The following is a 13044-nucleotide window of genomic DNA, read 5'->3' as shown; positions in this document are numbered from 1 at the left end:
GTTTATTTTTTGCATGAAGATATTCAACCTGGGTGGACACTGGGGTCTGTGGCCAACCAAGCTAACAGGGGGCATTGTTTTCTGATTTATCCTCCCATCCTCCTCCCTTGCAAAGATACTGTGTACATTTAAACACCGGAGCCTCTTGCTCTTCTAGCCAGGAGACACGGAAGAAAGAATACGTGGTTTTAAATGTGTGTGTATGTGAAAGTTCAAGTTTTTTATATCTAAAACGCTCTCCACAGCCATCCGAAGCGATTTGGAGAACCACTGCCCTGATTTAGAAAACCACTGCCCTGATTTGGATCTATGACAATTCTCTCCCCCCCGCCCCGCCCCCGCGTCTTTCAATCAACTTGCGCCAAGTGCGGGGAAGGCGGGCCTTCACCCGCAAGGCCCGATGGGAATCGAAGTCCCAGTAGCTCTCTTTCTTCCGTGCGCCGCCAGGGCTCTCACCTCTACGTTAAAACCACACTTCCCATGATGCCTTCGCAGAAGAGTCCGGAGAAAAGAGAGAGACAGCCATGTCCGGGTGATGGGAGGCTGAGCTCCCTCCCTCCTTCTCCCGGCTCTTTTTTTTTTTGCGGCTGCCGGGGGTGTTTTCAGGGAGGGGGAGAAACCACTCTGCGGCTGGTGGAGGGGGGCGACGGTGTTGGCGCCCTTCCTCCCCCCGCGGAAGGAGCGATGGAGCTGCCGCCTCTCAGCCTCCGGGCCGGGAGGAAATAGCGCTCTGCCCACTCTCAGCTGCACGTCTCCCTTTCGGTACCACCGGTGCCGCTGCTCCTCTTGCTTTCTTAACTCCCCAAAATCCTGGGAGCCCTTTACCCTGACTAATTTTGAACCCGTGTAGTTTGGGCTTCATTTATTTCCCCTGTTCCACCCTTCGAGCTCCGCGACTCCTGGAACCCTCGTCCTGCGGAACTCCCTGCCTCTTGATTGCCAGCGCGAAGCCCTCGGGAAAGGGGGCAAGCGCGCTCCAGCCCATCCGTTTGCTTGTCGCGGTGGATTCCCCACTCCTGGAGGGCAGCGATGTTGCTGTCTCCTCTCTCCTCCTCGTCGTCTTTCCCGCAGTTAACCCAAGGGAACCGTGAAGAGCAAAGCCCCAGCTCTTAGTTGCGAAAATGTGGCAAAGCATTGGCCTGTCCTTGTTGGTCGTCGTGGCCGCCCTCGCTTGCTTTCTGCTGCTAGTGCTTTGCGGTGAGTACTTTCTATTGATCTATCTTCCAGTAACCAGAAGTGTCTTGCCTTTCTCCTCTATCTCCGTTCCCTTTCCTGTGGTGGAATAAAAGGAAAGAAGAGAAAGGTGCAATAGCATGAAACAATAATGATTTCCCCAGCCTTTCTTTGTCCACTTTGATTTTGGGAATGATGCTAAATTATCATCCTCATTGTGGTCCAGCTAGAAAGCCACAAGTGTTGCAATAAGCCTGGGGGATGTGGGTTCAAACTCCCACCCAGTCAGGAAGGTCACTGGGTGATCTTTGGGCCAGCCATTGACCCTCATCCTTACCTACCTCACAGGGTGGTTGTTCTAATAATAAAACGGAAGGGGAGAACAGCATATGCTTCCTTGAGCTCTTTAGAAAAAAGGCAGGATATAAATATAAGTGATAGACATAAAAATAAACAAGCCACACACTTATTAGGGGTGAACACTCTGACAAGAGGCCCTTAAACAGATTCACGTTAAACCTGTTGTTCTAATTGTGTGGGTGTGTTAGGACACACACAAACACCCTGGATTTGTGGTGAAGCAGGTGAGTGGAGGAAAGAATATGGGCACCTTCCCCTTTTTTACTCAAGAAAAGATAAAAACCTAAACACTTACTAAAAATATAATTCCAACTGAGATTGTAAGATGTCACCACAGTTGATTATCTAGATTTCTTTTCAAAAAGACCAAACTGATAAAAAGGACTTTGGTGGCGTGGAAGTTTGCTAGATGGAGTCTATCTTGGTGTCCAGGCAGTAGCTTATAGTCCCAAAACAGCAGCAATAAAGAATCATCCTCCAGCTTCCAAAAATAGCCAGGAATGAAGTTAAGAAGAGTCTGTGTTATCTGAATGACAGTGTGTAGTTATTTAACCCTTAAGAGCTTTGAGCTTGAATGGAAGCAGTTGGTGGTTTTTAAGACAGCCGCAGGTGCTATGATAGCTGGCATCCATTTATTTTTGCCCTGTTTTATCTGTAATCATACAGGTTTTGCAACTGGCCAAAGCACAGGAAGAAAATTGCCTGGCGGGGGCGATAGTGGGATGAGCATGTGCAGCACTGGGGGGGGGGCACAGTTGCTGGCACCTCTGGTTAAAAGGATCAGGTAGCAGGTAATGCGGGAAGCTGCTGTGTTACACATTTAAAGCAATATTATACCACCTTAAGTAGCCATGACTTCTCCCAATGAATCCTGGGAGCTGTAGTTCCTTAAGGTTGCTAGAGAGTTGTTATGAGACCCCTGTTCCCCTTACAGAAGGACAGTTCTCAGGGTGGTTTTAATAGGTGGCCGTTCTTCCCCTGGAATTCTGGGAATTGTTGCACCTCCTAAGAATTCCCAGCACCCTTAATAAACTACACTTCCCAGGATTCTTTGGGAGAAGCTGTGGCTGTTTAAGGTAGTATGGTGCTGCTTTAAATGGATAGTGTGGATGGGGCCCTCGGGGTTAGACAGTCCTTGGCTAGATGGACAGCCTGATCTGGTATAAGGCAGCTCTTCATAAAAATGAAAGGAATGTTGAGCCAAGTGCTGAACCAAGACTTATGAAGCTTAGAGGGGTGTCACATTCTGCAGTCTCTTAGGACTCAGTGAGCGTCGCATAAGCTCGTCATGAGCCTATTGTCGGGGTTCAGTCCTGCCCAGCTGAAACCTGAGGTCTCCTAAAAGGAGGAGAAAGGGGAGCAGTGCCCCAGCAGATCACCACACTGCCAGCAAAGAGCCATTTGATCTGGGCATTCATTGCTTTCTCGCAGCTCCAAGCTCCTTGATCCAGAAATATGGATCCTTCACAACCCCTAGGCATCACTGCTCCCTTCCCCCTGCCTTATCGCTGGTGATGGTATGTGACAATGACAGAAGTTAGTGAACCCTGCAGGATTTGTACATTTGCAATGAAGCCACAACACCTGGTGCATTAAAATAAGACACTTGCAAGATTTTGGCCTGTATGACTAAATTGCCGTGAGTGTTTTTGTTTCAATACCCATGTGGGTCACATTGAAAGCACTTTTTCGTAGAACAAAATTTACAGCTGTAAATGTTACATACACAGCATTTTTTTGAAATGGAGGCATGGTTTATAAAATTGGGGGGCAGGGAGGCAAATAAGTGGCTGAAAAAGCTGTGCATGTTTTGACTTCCAAGACACTTAAGGGGTGATATGATAGCAGTTGGAGCTGGACCCTTATCCTTAGACAGAATGACATGGCTGCCTCTGGTGTACTGAAGGATGCTATCCTGTAGCTATTGTTAAGTGTCCAGATGGCTTTATATGGAATGGGGAAGGGGTTCCCTTCTTGACAGGAGATTCCCCACCACATTCTGATACTCTCACAATTCATGGAGACACACAGCTTGTGTACAAACACCTGTTAAATACAGTAACAGGTGTATTTAAATAAATTTAAATACATGGCGATATACATCAATAATAAAGGGGGTGGGGTTCCAGGAAAAATGACTTTGGCAATCCCACCTACCATTGAAGCCGATGGGTTTTGACCATACACAATTTTGGCTTTAGGTGCGACCCCCAGTAAGTAACCCACACGTAAGTTGCAAGATTCCTCTCCCAACAAGAGTTGGGTAGAAAATAGCCAAGTGCAGCTTTTGCAACAACAGTAGTACACAAGTGATAGATGAAATTTTCTCCTATTAATGCAAATCCTAGACCTTTTAGAGTTGCTTCAAAAAAAGCATTTTGAACATGGCATCAAGTTTGGGGGAAAATCTATACTGCTGATATCTGAAACTGGAAATCTTTTCAATTTTTCACCTAGTATAGTATGTATCATGCATGGAATGTAATTTCCTGACCTTTTCTGTATTCACTGAAGGCCTTCATTGATGGCAAACAAAAGCTTGTGGACATTGGGAAATTTCAATTTCAATTCATGTTGTTAAAGAATATGGGCAGGGAGCAGAATGTCTTGGGCTGGAACTGGGAGCGGTCTTCAAATATCTGAAAGGCTGCCACACACAGAAGATGGCTTGCTCCATGTTACTCCACAGGGCAGGGCTAGAACCGGTGGGTGGATGTTACAGGGTAACTGATCTTGGCCAAACATTAGGTGTAACTACCTAGTCAAGTCAAGTCAAGTAACCTTTACTGTCATCACATAAGAACATTCAGAATACATTCAGAATAGATAGGCCAGTGCTATCTTGTCCGTCCGTCCGTCCCCCCCACGGCACAGTCACCCACCAAAGGGCAGAAGAGGCGAGCAATCCGCCTCATCTCTGTGGGTTTCCAGCAAGGGCAGGATCCTGTAGCATATTTCGGCGACAAAAAATCAAATAGAGGAACTTAGCTACTGTCTTGGTGAGCTCCTGGTCTCTCCCCTGTAATAAGAAGCACATAACCTCCGTCTCTGGTTTCCATGTTGGAATACATAGATGGTCTAGAAATTGTTGGCGGAGATCAATTTAAGGGCCATGTGAGCTAGAGTTTCCACCAGGTGGTAACTACCTAGTGGCAAGAGCTGTTTGCCAATGGAATGGCCTGTCTTGAGAGGTGGGGGGGGGGCATCGCTCCTCCTGCAAGGTTCTTCCCAGATCTTTGATTCTAGGAATAGAACACAGACTTGTCAAGGGAGTTTTGTTCTACGGTGCTTGCCCTCCTCTCCTTGTGTTGCTGTGGTCCTGCTGTGACTGAGATGGATACAGCTGCTTATCCTCAGATGCTGAGATGAGGTGTTCCGGATTATTTCATTGCCAAAAACTGAAAGCAGCTGCTTGTGCCCCTGTAGGAATTTGGCAGATGCTTTTAAAAGATGCTGGGTTTTGTTTACTTTTGCTTTGCTGCTTTTCTAGGTGACATGCGCTTAACTCTTTCACATTTGGGTGTTGGGTAAAAGGAGCTTCTTTCCACCAAACCACCAAAGGCTTTGAACATTAGATGGTGTCTTGTGACAATATAGTATTTGCTTCCTGCGGAAAAGTGATCTGTGGCATAGAATTTTTAATTTTTTTAAAGCATAGCAACCAGGAGGTGTAACTGGATAGGGAAAAACAAGGGATTGTAAAACCACAAAACTTGATGTGAGCGTGTAGCCAGCAGGTGCAGGAGCACCTGAAAGCCTTTAACCAGCAGCCTCCTGTATACCTGAAGGAGCGTCTCCACCCCCATCGTTCAGCCCAGACACTGAGATCCAGCGCCGAGGGCCTTCTGGCGGTTCCCTCATTGTGAGAAGTGAGGTTACAGGGAACCAGGCAGAGGGCCTTCTTGGTAGTGGCGCCCACCCTGTGGAACACCCTCCCTTCAGATGTAAAGGAAATAAGCAGCTATCCTATCTTTAAAAGACATCTGAAGGCAGCCCTGTTTAGGGAAGTTTTTAATATTTAATGCTGTACTGTTTTTAACATTTGATTGGGAGCCGCCCAGACTGGCTGGGGAAACTCAGCCAGATGGGCGGGGTATAAATAATAAATTATTATTATTATTCAAGGTTCCTCGCTTTTACTGTCACTATGTTTGCTTTTGCAGTACGGCTGTCCTTTTTGACAATCTGCCTTTCATCATTGACTTGAAATCTCTGGATTTTACAGTCTGGATTTATACAACTTTCTGGTCTCCCTGGCCCTAGTTTGACACTCTAACCACTATACCACGCTGATTCTCAACAGTTAGATAGGTTGTCTTGCCTTTCCTGGTGAAAGGCTTTCAGGTACTCCTGCACCTGCTGGCTACACGCTCACATCAATTTTTGTGGTTTTACAATCCCTTGTTTTTCCCTATCCAGTTACACCTCCTGGTTGCTATGCTTTAAAAAAGGCAGCACACATGTTCCCATCTCTGTATTTTATCCTTACAACAGTCCTCTGAACAGGGCTCCCCCCAGGGGAACTTACAGGAACTCAGTTCCAGCACCTCTCAGTTGGGTGCCATTGCCATTATAAGAGAACAAAGGAGTTGTTCACAGTGATTTCCGGCACCTCCTTTTCTAGGAAAATAGCACTGCCGCTGAAGTTTTATCATCCTACTGGCATTTGGAGACATATCAGTGTAGACAAGCATGCCCCCATCTCTTGACTCCAACCTCCTGCTTTAATTGTTATTCCGTTTTAACAGGCTTGTTTTATTGCGCGTTTTAAATGTGCATGTTTAAAATGTTTATTAAAATATTGCATGTTTAAAATGTTCAATGTTTTGATGGAATTGTGTGTGTGTGTTGTGTGTTTTCAATTAGCACGCGTTAATATTTTGTAATTGTCTTTTATACTTGGAAACCGCTTAGAAGCCATTTTGCTGATTAAGTGGTATATAAAACAATAATGGTTGTGATGATGATGATGATGATGTGTGGAGTGGGGACTTGAACCTCGATCTTCACTGTTACAGCCCAACAGTCTAGCAGCTACATCACACTGGCACTTAAACTTTCTGTGTGTGCCAAAGGTAACCTAAACATCTACACATACAACATCTATTCGTGTATGGGGCAGTGTGTGTGTGTGTGTTTAGTTGCCCTGGCACAGCCTCTTCTTGTTTTTCTATGTAGATGTTCACAACATCAACTTTTTTCCCTTTCCTGGCACCTTCTGTAGGTTGGTACGTTGTCTGGCACCTCTTCCTATCGCAGTTCCGGTTCTTACGAGAGCTGATAGGAGACACAGGATCTCAGCAAGGGGATAATGCCGTGGTTGAGCCCGAAGCAGAGCAGGATGTGCCAGCCGCTCCACAGAGGAGATCTGCCCGGCAGCGAAGGGCACCCGCCGAAGAAGCAACTTAATTGGAGCTTCCTGGGCAATCCTCAAGAGTTGGGCAGCAGACAACTCTTCTGTGGCTTAGTAGTTTGGTGCTGCTGATACGCCGAACGAGGACGGCCAAGGATTTGTGAATTCCTTTACTCCTGGAATTTAACTATGCACTGCTTCGGAAGAGGTTCCAGCGAGATTTTAATGGCGATCAAGATGGGACCGAAGAGAAACGGGGAGAGCGGAGCCGAAATGGCTCCTCCCTGCTTGGGAGAAGAGTCGGCCAGGAGTGACACTCCTACATCTGTTGCTCAGTGGTTAGGCCCAGCGTGAATCTGTGGATGAGCTTCCCAAAGCTGAAAATGGTTACTGACTGCTTTTGTCTAGGACTGCAACTCATCGCAGGTGGCATCTCTTGCGACCCTTGCAAAGAGGAAGCATGTCTTTACTTGAGCCTTATCCACTTACACACGGGTGTTCTGCTTTGGTCAGTGACCTAAAAGCGTGTCCCTATCCATAGGCTAAATTCGCTGTTAGGCTCATGTGGAGGCGTTGACAACTGACTTAAACATAAGTGGGCAATGAAACACAGCATTTTAGTTTCAACGCACAGCAGTTCCTTGCTCTGCTTTGCTTTTAATTTTAAGAGCTCATCAGGCTTGTGCACAAGTGTGTATGTGTCGTCAAATCCTTTCTTATTTCCATAATAGAGAGAGGACAGGAGTATCTGTTACAAACCTTTCATGGAATGTCTTTTTTTTAAAAGGCACTAACTAATTGGTTTGAAGTAAGCTTCTTTTTTTTTTTTTTTTTGCATCCTTTGCACCAAAAATCAGTTGAAACGAGTTACAGACAAACTTCTGGGGGGCAGCTTTTTAACCATAGTCTCGCCCTATTGCTAAATTGTATGACTGGGACCTTTGCATCTTTTGTTCCTCAAACAAATGATCAGTTTAGCAAATGCTTCTGCTTTGCCTTTGGGCAAAGGGAGCCCCACTTGATTGACACTACTTTCAGTATTGCTAAATGCATAAAACTAGCACCTGTAACTGTAGTAGAAGATAACTGATACTGACTTTGAACCAGTGGTAGGTAAGAGATGATGATGCCCCCCCCCCCCGGATGCTCATAACTGACTTTTCCTTCAACTCCAGGATGTGTCTTGTTGAGCTGTGTTGACTTTCTTCTTGTTCAACTCCTTGTAGTTTTGCTCATCAGTGACTACGGAAGTGTCTTAATGCTTGATAGCAGCTGAAATCAAGCCGTCCTGAAGACTCTTATCTATAGACTCCTCATCTTGAACAGCAACCTTGAGTGACCTCCTTTAAAATTTGGGTCAAGAGCCTTGTTTGTTTGGGGGTTTTGTTTGTTCCTTGTCTAGTTACCTGTGTACACCTTTTGGAAAAGCAAAAAAGCAATTTGAAGATGACAATATTCACAAACCCATCAATGGCTCCTATCTTCCCACCCTCTGTAGTGGTTGTCCTGCTCTTATTTTATTTTCTTGGAAACTCCTCTTTGTTCTGTTTTTAATTAATACCTATTGGAGCCTGTAATGAACATGGCAGTACAGGCCTGTTTCATGTACTGCACGACAGCAAACCTGGGTCTGTGCACATAAAAAAGGATGCTCTTAAATCTGAAGATGTTGCAAATGAAAACCCTGGCGTATCAAAAAAGATTTCTGCAACTGGCTTCTTTAAGGTGGATGTGGTGGGAGGAAATACTTGAAATTAAATAATGCCAGTTGTTTTCAGACTAATCTGCCTCATTTTCTCCCCCCTCCCAATCCACCCCACAAATGGTTGCCTTATCAGATTTATATAACAACAATCCACTGGATGATATCAGCTTTAAAAAAAATGCAGCTCAAAACTTATTTGTCCATGAAAGCCAATGACCGATTGTTCCCTGCCTCCCATTAGACTTTGTGTTCCACCTGCCGATTTTCAGGGTTCACCAGACATTTTCAAATTTGTGAAACTCTCGTGAGCACCGCACTCCCGTGTAATGTAACCATGCCCCTACTGTAACCCATTCTATTGGCTCCTGTAAAATGCTTCCTTCAAGACTTCAGTGGAGGCAAGCAGAGCAGCGCCCGGAAAGGCCTGTGGGTGCCACGTTGGTGACCCCTGTTTGAAGTTTTTATCCTGTTTCTGATGGCTCTTGTTTTTCTCTGTAATGGATAATTCTGAAAAGGCTTCACTTAGGGAGGGAGCTAAGATACGTTTCATTCAAAGATGCGGAAGGGCACCAGACATCCCTCCTGCAGCTTGGTGAAATGTCCGTACCATAGCTGCTTGGCTGGAAAGCTAGTGCTTGTTATCTGTTCCCTCTGAACCAAGGAATGGCTCATCCACCGGGCAGTTTCAGGAGTGGGCTAAATTGTGGCTGTACAGGGCTGTAATGACCTCGCCTTCAAAGCAAAGAAGCACAGTGACTTTGGAGTTGATGAGGACTTACTGCTTGCCTAGATTTTCCTTCAATGTAGCATTCAGCAGTGTGACACAGGGCTCAGGGAAAGCTTGTTGACACGGTGCCCTTCTGGCTAGATTGGTATCCCTTGTCCAGCTCACTGCTTCTTGAGCAGGACACCGGTAATCATTTCCTCCTGACATTTTGGGAAATGGAGAACGCTATCCCCTAAGCAATTCTGGTGCCCCAGTCTGTTTCATACCAGTAGCACCACACCTGCCGACAATGTAGCACTCTTCTAGCTATGTTTGCACACCACATGCTTGGTCCACACCCAAGTAGCTTTCGCCTTTTGGATTATCCAATCAGTTACAGGCCGAGTACTCTTCCCGCCGAGCCCCCTCCTGGATCCCAGTCAAGCTTGGCTGTGGTGAAGAGTTTGGTTGAAATGCTACACACGTTAGCTGTGTACTGAGTTCATGAGCATTTCCTGCGAAAACAGAGATGGGGAAGCTTCGGCCCTCCAGATGTTGGTGGGCTACCATCACCCTTGATCAGTGGCTGTGCTGGGCTTGATGGGAGCTGGAATCCAATGATGTCTGTATGGCCCAAGGTTCCCCAGCCTGTGCTAAAAGGTTCTCGAATGAATTGTGGTGTCAGTCAGAGTCCCCAAAAAGGCCGAGGGAAGATCCCTCTGGTTGGAAGAGGAGGGCTGTTCCCCTGACCTGGAAGTATTCCTTTCTTAATGGAAGCATTGGTGGGGAGATGTGACGCCATGGACTCTCCATTGACTCATGCCGTAAAAAGCAGGTGGCGATGACCTCAAGATTCTCCCAGGCCCACAAACAGCCCCAAAGCAGAGACTGAAGAGCTTTCAGTGACAGTGGACTGAGGTAGGGGGAGGTCAAAATGCTTCTCTGGCGCCAAAGAGGGCAATCCCAAGCAGATGCGATCTGTTTCTCCTTAACGCAAGCTTGCATTTAGTACAAACAACAACACCAGGGTTTGGACTTGCCCAAAGACTAATGGAAAGGTTACCTAACTGCAGGTACTCTTTAAACTGATCAGTGACTATGAGTTGACTCAGTCACGTAAGAAGTGGAGGCAGGTTCTAGCCACAAAGGCTAGCTGGAGTGGATTGAAGTGGTGCAGTTGAGTTAAAATAAATTGCACCTTTAGCAGAAAAAGGGTTTTCTTCAGAACTTTAGAGCACGTTGCACCACCAAGGCTTGTGGAAGTTATGTGAGACCCAGTGAAATTTACAGCCGTTCTCACTGCTGCTTACTCAATAATAGCAACAGAGGGTTGCAGCTTTTGGCCTGTGCAAGCATGGGCACTTGACTATGTGAAAGTGCTTCATAGGAGATAGGGGCAGGGACTCTCTCTATATAGGTTGCCACTTGCAAGAGTGGCGTTGTGCGTGTCACTTTGCACGTAGTGTCCAGTTGTGGCACGTGTTTTGCAGTTGGGAATTTTGCCTTAAAAAACAAGCAAACCTGCTCTTTGTCCCCCGTTTCACCTAAAATTCAAGCTATTTCATCTGGACCTGTTTAAGAAAACTCACCCTTACCATTTTAGCCGTTGCTCATCTTTTCTTCAAACATTATGGAATTTTAATACATGCAAGGGAGTTGAGAATTTTATGTTTGCCGCTTCCTCTGTTAGTATTGCAACCATTTTAATGAATATGGCATTCAGTAGTTTGACCTGCTAGCTGCCAACATCCTTACGACTTCTGCAGATGAGTCAGGTAAACACTCAGCATGCAGACATAAACAAAAATAATAGTAGATATTATTCCTCCCCCCCCCCCAAAAAAAATGAAGATTGCATTTAAGATCCGTTTGCTTACAAAATGCTCCTTTGTCTCTACCGTGGTGCAACTAGTAGGTGTCACATTGTGGAAACACCAGGTAGGTTTGTAAAATAACATAGTCTGAATTGTTCATTCACACCACTGCTGTTGCGGTCATCTCTGGGATATCCCATTCACTGCATCACAGCTGATAAGTAGTTTTGCTGCTCCCGATAACATTCGCAGTGAATTAGTTTACACCTGCAGATGTTCCAACATCAGTCATGGCCAGGGTTATACGTAGATGGCTGCCGTAACAACTCATGAGGTTTCCTGTGCTCATTGGTTAAATATGTAAACTTTACCAAATGTTTTTATGTGTTCTGACTCCATCATGCTAACTATTTTCTCTTTTTTAATTATTATTTCTTAACTTAAAACTGACTCCACCAGTAACTTGACAAATAAAATGTAAGCAACCCGGCTTGATATGGGTGCCCAAACGTTTTGGATCTGGATTTTTTTTGTACACATGATTCATTTATGGCTTGCCCACTTCCAAAGGTTTGGAGCCGGGGTAGGCAGAAGGTAGATTGGGATTTACTGGTAGGGCTCTGGGTACGGTTGGCAAGTGTATCAGCAAGGCTTTCTGACAGCCAGGCAGTGGCAGTGAGGCTGGGAGCACGGCATTATTTCAACCAAAGGAATGTCTTGGAGCTAAATGGCAGTCCCACAAGCAACACATTGCAGTAATCTAACCCTCATGTACCAGGAGCATGAATACAGTGGTACCTCGGGTTACATACACTTCAGGTTACAGATGCTTCAGGTTACAGACTCCACTGACCCAGAAATAGTACCTCGGGTTAAGAACTTTGCTTCAGGATGAGAACAGAAATAGTTCTCCGGCAGCAGCGGGAGGTCCCATTAGCTAAAGTGGTGCTTCAGGTTAAGAACAGTTTCAGGTTAAGGACCGACCTCCGGAACGAATTAAGTACTTAACCTGAGGTACCACTGTAACTCTGGCCAGGCAACTTCAGGCCAGGAAGAAGAGGAGTTTGGATTTGATATCCCGCTTTATCACTACCCTAAGGAGTCTCAAAGCGGCTAACAATCTCCTTTCCCTTCCTCCCCCACAACAAACACTCTGTGAGGTGAGTGGGGCTGAGAGACTTCAGAGAAGTGTGGCCCAAGGTCACCCAGCAGCTGTATGTGGAGGAGCGGAGACGCGAACCTGATTCACCAGATTACGAGACTACCGCTCTTAACCACTACACCACACAGGAAAGGCCACAACAATTGTTTTTCCTACAATGCTAAACAAGATGACATTCTAAATGCATATTTTGTGATAATTTTTTTAAAAAAATAGATTCTTGCAACATATAACAATATCATACATAAAATATCCCGCTCTAACCCAGAAGTTGGAGTTTAGGCAACACATTCAAAATAACGTAAGTTCCTACCCTGCAGCTCATGCTAACCTAAAAGTTTTAGAATGTGAGGGGAATCCTTTATTTTCATTTTTAGTCATAATAGACCTGCACCAGTCAGTTGCAAAAGAGTCTTTACGCTTCATACATTGTGCTAACTTTATTTTATTAGCCGTTTTTCCCCACAAGCATTATTCGCCCTAATTTATTACACCAGTTTGTTCAAAGAAGCTCCACCCCCTTTTATTCCCATAGCTCATTATGAGCCAGGCTGCCACTAAGAGAGACCTTACTAGGGATTTGCACTAGGGGTGCAGATCCAGCTCTGGATATCTGAAAGTGTTTTGTCCAGTAACTGCTTTTATTTCAAGAAATAACTTCCCCCACATAGTTTCGTTGGTACATTTTTAAATCATTGCTGAAAAGATCTGGCAGAATGGCCTGCCAAACTGACACAGGTTGGAAATGGGCAAATCTGTCTGTTCCTACTG

The 13044-nt window shown here is 45.5% G+C and overlaps 1 protein-coding gene across 1 annotated transcript; it reads left to right on the top strand.

The window, feature by feature from the left end:
• The first annotated feature begins 522 nt into the window (after positions 1 to 522).
• SMIM13 (small integral membrane protein 13) lies at positions 523 to 8669 on the top strand. The gene is made up of 2 exons (XM_081873273.1): positions 523 to 1197; positions 6758 to 8669. Exons 1-2 carry the CDS (start codon positions 1122 to 1124, stop codon positions 6940 to 6942), a joined length of 261 nt encoding a protein of 86 aa, XP_081729399.1. The 5' UTR covers positions 523 to 1121; the 3' UTR covers positions 6943 to 8669.
• Positions 8670 to 13044: the final 4375 nt, after the last annotated feature.

This window comes from Podarcis erhardii (genome assembly GCF_964252035.2).
Source record: "Podarcis erhardii genome assembly, chromosome: 8".
NCBI lineage: Eukaryota > Metazoa > Chordata > Lepidosauria > Squamata > Lacertidae > Podarcis > Podarcis erhardii.
This window is presented reverse-complemented; position numbering and strand designations above follow the sequence as displayed.